Raw genomic sequence first — 8,695 nt, 5'->3', positions numbered from 1 at the left:
TCTGTTATCACACATAAAAACAGCTGACATGATATTTTCTGTTGCTAGCATTGACACTTGTGAAAAAATATTTCATCAGAATTATTTCAAATTTGTTAAAACAATGATTCTGACTGAGATTTTGACAACTAAACAAACATATCAGGCTTACCCGATCGACCGCAGTGTGCAAGATGCGAAGATCAAAAACTAATCTCATTAGAGAGCGGGCGCAGTTTATCGACTGTATAAAGTATACATAAAAGCGAGAGCATTCCAGCGGATGCAATCTACAGCTACTAAATTTGCCTAGTAACGAAGAATTCGTCGAGAAAATGGTAATCTCCTATGAGAAATAGTCTGTATTTCTCTTTTTTTTAATTCTTTTGTGTAAAATTAGTATTTTTCCATGGTTTATAATATTTAGAGTAATGCATATGTGTGTTTTCTTTTTTGAAATTTTGCCAGGAATGGCACTTTAATAGGGGTCTCTTTATTTTTAATCTTGTAGTTATTAGTGATATACCAACTCTGGTGATACAATAAAAAAAAGAAAAGTCCCCTTATTGGTGTGAATATGTATTGATTTGACAATTTGGGACACCTAGAAAGCATCCCCATCCCCTTAGTGGGGGTGTCCAACTCTGGTGATACAATAAAAAAAAAAAAAAAACCCCTTTTTTTAGTGAAATTTTGCCAGGAATGGCATTAGGGTCTCTTTATTTTTAATCTTGTAGTTATTAGTGATATACCAATTCTGGTGATAAAATAAAAAAAAGAAAAGTTCCCTTATCGGTGTGAATATGTATTGATTTGACAATTTGGCACACCTAGAAAGCGTCCCCATCCCCTTAATGGAAGTGTCCAACTCTGGTGATACAATAAAAAAAAAAGTATCCCATTGTGAAATAAAATGTATTGATTTGACAATTTGGCACACTCAGAAAGTGTACCCCATCCCCTTAATAGGGGTGTACTCTTAATGGGGTTGCCCTTTATTCTTAAAATATATATTTTCCCTTGTTTCGCAGAAAAATGTCTCCTTTATAGGGTGTCCCAAAAAGGGGTTCTACTGTGGTAGTACATACAGTATTTCAGTTTCTCTCCATGACTGATCAGATGTCATTCATCATGCTTGGTTGCACACAAGGTGAACCCAGATTATATGAGTCACAAGGTTAAAGATAAAACGCTGGAAAAACCCACTTCTGTAGCGCGGTACATAGAACCACTTCAGGTTAACCAGGGAGTTGTTATAGATAGGCTCAACAGAGTTAAAATAACAGGTTTGATTAATTTGTTTCAACATATTTGATTTGTTTTATGTTTTTAGAATATTAGCACATACTGTACCAGTATCAATAGCCCCTAGTGTGGCTGTCTAGTGTGGCTGTCTATTGTAGCCAGTCCATGTTTCATCCAAGCTTACATAATTGAAATCAATACGCCTTTCCAGGAATTGGAAGACATCTTGAAAGTGATGAAAAACAACCCTAGTCAGTTGTGTGTAACCAACAAAAATAAAAGAGGCTTTGAGGCTAAATTCATGACTTCATGTTATTAAAATATGTGCAACTCCATAACAGATGGTCTTATGTTAATATTTTTTTCTGGGAAATGTTCTTAAAAAACTAAATGTTTTTGACCTTTGAAATAAAGATGGATAAAGAAAAGCTGATCTAAATAAATGTACTGTATTTTAAATAAGCTTACAGTATTATACAGTACAGTACTACTGTATTTCAGTTACCATATTATGACTAAGGTTTTCCAAATCTTCTTTCCAAATCTTCTCCAATTTCCATTTATAAAACATTTCTCTTACCCTGGGATTCTTAAAACTATCTTTAGTTGTAGTCCGAGCTAAAACGTAAAAATTACGTCATTTTGTATTCTTAAAACGAACTTTAACTAGCGCTACGACTAAATCACTCGAACATCACCTGAAATGATACATCTGCAGGGCGATTTTTTTTAGTCAGCCTAGAATCAGGCTAAATCGCTGACTTGAAATATTTACCCCACTAAAAATGTGCTTTTTGTAACTCACGATAAAGTAAAACGAATAAAAACGATTGTATACGTAGGTCCGATATATCTTCGGTGTGTGAAACAAAAGTGACATAAAGTTCAGCTTCCAAAAGGTGAAATTAACATGTTTTGCTAGCCATATACGATCGTTCCTGATTTGCACGAAATCCCCGTGTTGCAGTCATGTAGCTTCACCATAACAACTACAAAGATGGTGCTGCCTTCTCTTGGGCTCAACTATAATAGTTCTACAAAGAAAGCAAATTCAGCAGTGACTGTTTATATTCTCTATCGTTAATGTTAACGATTAATATAGTTATTATTATAGAAAATTAATTAAAGATGTATTCTCCCTTGCTAATGTCAAAAAATCATAAAAAATAAGTTTGAAATAAACTTGCTCATTTTGCAATAACATACAAATGATTAACTTGTGCATAGAATTTTTATTGAATTAAAAAAATGTGTGCCCTGATTTTTAAACCAACAAATTTTAATACAAAAAATAGAACACTTCCAATGACAAGTGTTTCTATCATTTTTCGATGTAAACTGATGGGTAGATATTTTTTTAAAACACTAATTTCTATGTTCCAAGTTGATATTACTTTTATGTTACTTCAAAATGGGCAAGTTAATATCAAAAAAATATTTTTATGATTTTTAAAAATTAGCATGAGACAATACATCTTTAAGCGAATGATTAATATGAATTATGAGGAAATATGTTTTTGAATGGCAGACGGCAGCTTAATATTCATCCGCGTTACTGGATCTCTAAAATTTTGTCCGCTTTTAAAATGAGCTCTTTTCATTGGTTAGTTTGATAGTCGTTGCTTGCCAGCCGTCTTCAGCGGAACTAAAACTAGGACTTTACTCGTAGTTAGAACTTCGACTACGTTGTTTATGAATATGCAAGATTCCAAATATGATACCATACAATCACGTTGTCGTAACTCTTTCCCAATAACCAGTTGAGAATAAATTCTTTAAGGTCTGTCATGATTATTCAAAATGCATTTGACAACCTGATGAGGACTATAGTAGTCCCATTATTTGTCTAGCCAATGGCGATTTTTAATACAGTAATTAATTTATGTATATTGATTGAATTGAAAGGCCTAAAGTTTGGTGTTTTTTATGTGTGGTGTTTGATTTTTTTTTTTTTTTGTATATATATTTATATTTATTCCTATTGTAAACTCAAAAGTATTTTGTTGCATTTTGAGTATTTTATACCAAATAAATAAATAAATAAAATAAATAAATACATCAAAACCATTAAGATCGCCTGCAATCAGATACCGGTACTACTGTACAAACTGAGCTATAGGCCAAGTGGTACTTTGGATATTCCCAGAAGACATGTTTTTACTCAAGGTATTACATAATAATACAAAATGGATCCCCTGTAATTACCACCGTTGGAGGTGTTTCTCCATCAAACACGGTTTTAAAGAAATCATGCAGAATCTAAAAATACGAAAAACTTAATTTTGAATTTTTTAGCTTTGCCAGAGGCGGCCACATTATTGTTGTGAATAGGTATCCCAAACTATGTTATAATAATGAAATTTTAATATTCAATGAGATGACAAGATATTGTTCTATGTTAAAACATATTTACTGCAATACTGTTCACAGGAATAGTTCAAGATGGCTACCAGTGAATTGAATCAGTTTCTTGAAGAAGTTGACGAGAAGGTCCTGGAGTGTGCAATCTGCTTTAAAAGACTTCAAAATCCTAAATCTCTCAACTGCCTCCATAGTTTCTGTTTGGCATGTCTGGAAGACTGGGTTAAGAAAAATGGTAAGCTGACTTGCCCAACTTGCTCAAGATCTTACCCCATTCCGACTGGAGGAATTCAGAAGCTTCCACCAAATACTTTCATAGACAATTTATTAGAAACTATTGAAAAAATTGCCACAAGAGATCAGATGAAATGTGTTTGTGCTAAAGGGCAGGCAAAATACTACTGCCAGGAATGTAGACATTACCTGTGCTCACCTTGTAGTGAATGCCACAAAATATTTCCTATGTCAGCAAACCACAAGCTGCATACAGTGGAGGATGTGCGATCAATGACGCCACATGACTTTGCTGCGTTACATCCGCCGCTGTGTTTGCTTCACAACAAACCTCTGGAGTTCTACTGCACAGATTGTAAAACTCCAATCTGCATAAATTGTACACTTATGGACCACAAAGTATGGGAAGGGGAACACAAACCCATCTGTATTTCAGATGCATTCCAGGAATTTAAAGAAACATCTGAAAAATTGAAGGAAGCTGCTTTTAAATGTAAAAACAAATTACAAGATGGCCTTCAAGCTGTCATTCACAATGCTACAAATTTAGAACAAAGTAAAGATACAAGTTTGAGAGATATTGACAATCATGTGCAAGTAATGGTTAAGGAAATCAAAGAGAATGGAGACAAACTGAAAAATGAGGTAGAGACAATCTACAAAGAGAAAAAGAAGGCAAATGATGAACAAATGGATGAATTGAGTACAACAATATCTGATTTAAATACAAAACTGAGTTTTCTTAATCAGTTATTAAAGAGTGATGACGCTATAGCAATGCAATCAAGTCAAAGAGTAATTACAGCACTGGAGGACAGAATCAACGAATTGCCAAACACAGAGCCAAATGATAAACAAATTCAATTCTTAATAAATAAACATCAAACATGGCAACAATTTGATATTGGAAATGTTGCTCAAGTCAGGATAGCAGACTGTCTACAGTTAAAAGAAAGGGAATCTGTGACCCCAGGTCAGACAGCTGTTGTCAAAATAATCAAAACAGATGAATGTATAATGCATACAAATCAACTGAGTGCAACCTGGACACAGCCTACGGGAGAAATCAACATCCTGGAAGTTCAGGAAGATGACAATGGAGATTATTTTGTTACAGGAAAATGCACAAATCTAGGTGTTTGTCAACTAGATGTAAGTGCTGATGGCAAACCAATCAAGCAGTCACCAATAATAATCAAAGTCAATAAAGAAGGATTAGTAAATACTATTAAAATTGACAAAGTAGTTCAAGATGTAGTTAAGATTAAAAATGATTGCTTGCTGGTTTCATGTTTTACAAATGAAATGCTCAAGTACAAGGCATCAGGAAAATATATTGGCAAGGTTACACTACCACAAGGTGTGAAAGTTAACAGAATATACAAAATGAAGAATGGTAACATAGCATTCAGTGACTGGGATAATAAATGTATCAAGGTATGTAATATGAATGGTCAGGTCATGAAAACAATTGGTCAGGGAGAAATTAATAATGTGTTTGGTATTCATGTAGATGAGGCATCAAATACTGGGTATTTAGGAATAGGTGCAGGTGTAGTCATATTTGATATTCATAACAGACAGAAAATCAGAAATATAGGGACATCAGGCAACCAATATAGTCAAATGGAAGGAGTCATTGATGTTACTCTTACAAATCAAGGATATCTTTTAGTTTTGGAGTATCACCAAAGCACATTAAAACTATTTGATAATGAAGGAAGGTTTATGAAAACCCTTGTCAAAGCAGGTGATGAAAATGGGAAATTGCGGAATCCACGTGGAGTAATAGTTGACGAGGATGACAACATCATTATATCAAGTAAAAATAATAAACTACAGCTATTTAGTAGAGATGGAAATTTCATTAAAAGAATTGATAAACAAGAAGATGGAATCAATGATCCATTTGGGTTATCCATCATTTCACACCATCCACGAAGAGTGGCAGTAGCAAACAGTGGTGACAAAACAATAAAAATATTTAGTTACTAAAGTTTAGTCAGTTACCCTCATTTGTTCATGTTGATGGTTTTAATCTAATGCAATGTTCCTACTGGCTAAATGTTGCAAAGTTGTAATCAGGTTTAGGTCCTATAACCTTCTACCAGATTGATGATTTAATAGGCTAAAGGTACTGACATAGGAGAACTGCCTCCTTCAAATGCACACCCTAATACCATAGAGTTAATTCATTAAAGATCAGGCATGTAAATAACCCTATATAATTATTGTTCATCATATGCTAATATTCAGAAAAAATATCTCGAATTGATTCACATCGCCATTTACTGTTGGGCTCAATGCATTCACATTTGTAGTAGACTAAAAACAGACACTGGCTTGCTTGAGATTTCTTCTTAATTTGCTTGAGATTTTTTAAAAATTATGCTTGAGGTCACAAACTTTAAAGGAAATAGTCAAGCGTTGATATAACATACACCTTTATATTGAATACAAAGTGCCAATTTGCTCACTCAGATGTAACTTGCTCTACAGTACTTACCGAGAGGTGGCGTCGAACACTGTGACGATCGCTATGGGATCGCCGATAGTCGTGTTTGTACATGTATGCTTGTTTTGAGAAAATAGCATGTATTAAAAAAATATAATTTGAAGAAATTCTGGAATGCGTGAAAATATATAGGCCTCGCATGAGGTCAAAGTTAAATGCATGGGACTCCCGTGAGATGTGCAAGACTTGACATGTCTGTAAAAACACTCATGATGTAGGCTGGACCTATATTTGCTAATCATTGTTAAGCTAGGTATACAAATACTTGGACTATCCTATGCCTGTTAGGCCCTATAAAAATATATTATTAGTTGATCACCCTATCTGGGCAGGAAAAGTGATGAGGGAGGGAGGCTGTTTTTTATTTTTTATTTTGCTAAAGCCAAATATGACCCTTGGGTTGATTGCTGGTGCATTGATATTCAAAGTAAAACATGATTGAGATAATGCAAACAATATCTACTAACTACTTAATAAAATAAATGAAAAAAATAAATAAATAAAATGAAAAAAATTAATAAATAAAATGAAAAAAATTAATAAATAAAATGAAAAAAATAAATAAAAAAAGTAAATAAATTTTCAAAAATTGTTTTTTTTCCAGTACCATAGAAGACATGCGCATGGGGGTGATAAACTAATAATTTTTTTTATTGGGCCTTACACAAAATTCAAATAAGAAAAGCATTGGTCAAAATTAAATGTTTTGTTTACTACAATTGATAATTATATTTATATGTTAGACTTAATGAAGAACATTACTACCCAAAATGCCAACATTACTACTGTAAAAAGAAAGCTTAAATCTAATGAAGATCGAATAAATGATTTAAGAAAACAACTAATAGTGATTACAAAGAAGTTCAAAGTAACTTTGTGCACCTAACTTCAGCTTTCAATGAACTTTCGGACAGGAATGCACTTTTGGAAGCAGAACTGAAAAGCCTAAAATTAGTTTTGGATGAAGGAAGATTTCAGAAATCCCAAAATTGCACTAGGAAACCATTACCAATGTGTGATCGTCATCCTCAATTTGAAACAAATAATCCCTTCAAAGTGTTAGATGATTCTCAGCCGAAATGTTTCGTGACAACTCAAAAGCATTCAGATGGAAATGTGGAGTTGACAAGTCTAAGTTTACTACACATGGCCTGCACCTCAATCAATATGGAACCCTTGCTTTAATTAAAAGTATGAATAATGCTGTTCCAATTCTATCACAAAAAACTATGGATCAGTTTTCAGGCAAATCATATTGCTATTTTTGTGGTGAAAGTGGGCACAGTCGCTGAAACTGTCAACATGGTAAACCTATTACTTGTTGGGGATGCAGTAAACAAGGTCACAAAACAAAATTTTGCCTGGCATCAATTTGGTTTTAGACCTATGTATAGTACTGAATTTATTCTGTCTAAAACATTTCATCATTGGGCTCAGGACTTAAAATAAAAAAATTGTAAATATATTGATGTAATTTTTCTTGATTTTCCTTCTGCATTTGATTGAGTTCCTCATAGCAGGTTAATTAAGAAACTGCATAATATAGGCATTAATGGAAATATCAAAGCACTGATTTTTTATCAAATAGACGCCAAAGGGTAATCTCAGTAGGTAAATGTAACATCAAGTGTACCCCAGGGATCAGTGTTAGGTCCTCTTTTGTTTTTGATTTATGTCAGTGACATTGTAAATAACATTTCATCCTCTTTGTTTCAATTTGCTGATGACCACACTTTGTCACGTCCTATTCATTGCAACAATGATAATATAGTTCTACAAAATGATTTAGACACAATTAATCAATGGTCCATTGTAAATAAGTTACCTTTAAATCCATCCAAGTGTGCAGTGATGTATATGACTAGATGTAAGAATACTAACCAAAGTGATTATTTTATTGGAACAGAAGTTGTTCCTCATGTAAATGAATTCAAATTTCTTGGTGTTACAGTTTATGTAAATAGTAAGTTATCATGTCATACAAAAATTAATTATGTGTGTTATAAAGCCAGAAAGCTTCTAGGATTTATAATCCGATCCAGTAAGTGTATGTCTTGGGTTGCTATGTTAAACCTGTTAAAGCTTTACTACTACCAATTATAGTATATTGTGCTTCTATGTGGGCACCAATTGAAAAATCACATTTGAACCGAATCGAAAGTATTCAAAGAAGAGCGACAAGAATAATAATGTTTAGAAAAAAAAAGGTTCTTGGGAAACATCATATTTCTACAGACTAAAGTCTCTTAATATTTTTATCTATCGAAGATGCATTTAAAGTTCAGAAACTTGTACTAGGTTTTAAGATTTTAAAAGGTTTTTGTCCTCCTTCATTTTCTCAGTATGTAAATAGTAGTCAAA

At 33.1% G+C, this 8,695-nt stretch overlaps 1 protein-coding gene across 1 annotated transcript; it reads left to right on the top strand.

Moving 5' to 3' along the window:
• Window positions 1-1,200: 1,200 nt before the first annotated feature.
• LOC117108750 (tripartite motif-containing protein 2-like) lies at window positions 1,201-5,963 on the top strand. The gene is made up of 2 exons (XM_033250878.1): window positions 1,201-1,265; window positions 3,655-5,963. Exon 2 carries the CDS (start codon window positions 3,667-3,669, stop codon window positions 5,812-5,814), a length of 2,148 nt encoding a protein of 715 aa, XP_033106769.1. The 5' UTR covers window positions 1,201-1,265; window positions 3,655-3,666; the 3' UTR covers window positions 5,815-5,963.
• The last annotated feature ends 2,732 nt before the right edge of the window (window positions 5,964-8,695 follow it).

This window comes from Anneissia japonica, unplaced genomic scaffold, assembly GCF_011630105.1.
Source record: "Anneissia japonica isolate Jap-2015-1 unplaced genomic scaffold, ASM1163010v1 scaffold285026_len86630_cov121, whole genome shotgun sequence".
Taxonomy (NCBI): domain Eukaryota; kingdom Metazoa; phylum Echinodermata; class Crinoidea; order Comatulida; family Comatulidae; genus Anneissia; species Anneissia japonica.
Note: the sequence above shows the minus strand (reverse complement) of the source record. Positions and strands in the feature narration are given on the sequence as shown.

What these genes read in the sequence shown, in the direction of transcription:
- LOC117108750 (XM_033250878.1), top strand. Translation starts at nt 3,667, where the DNA reads ATGGCTACCAGTGAATTGAATCAGTTTCTTGAAGAAGTTGACGAGAAG.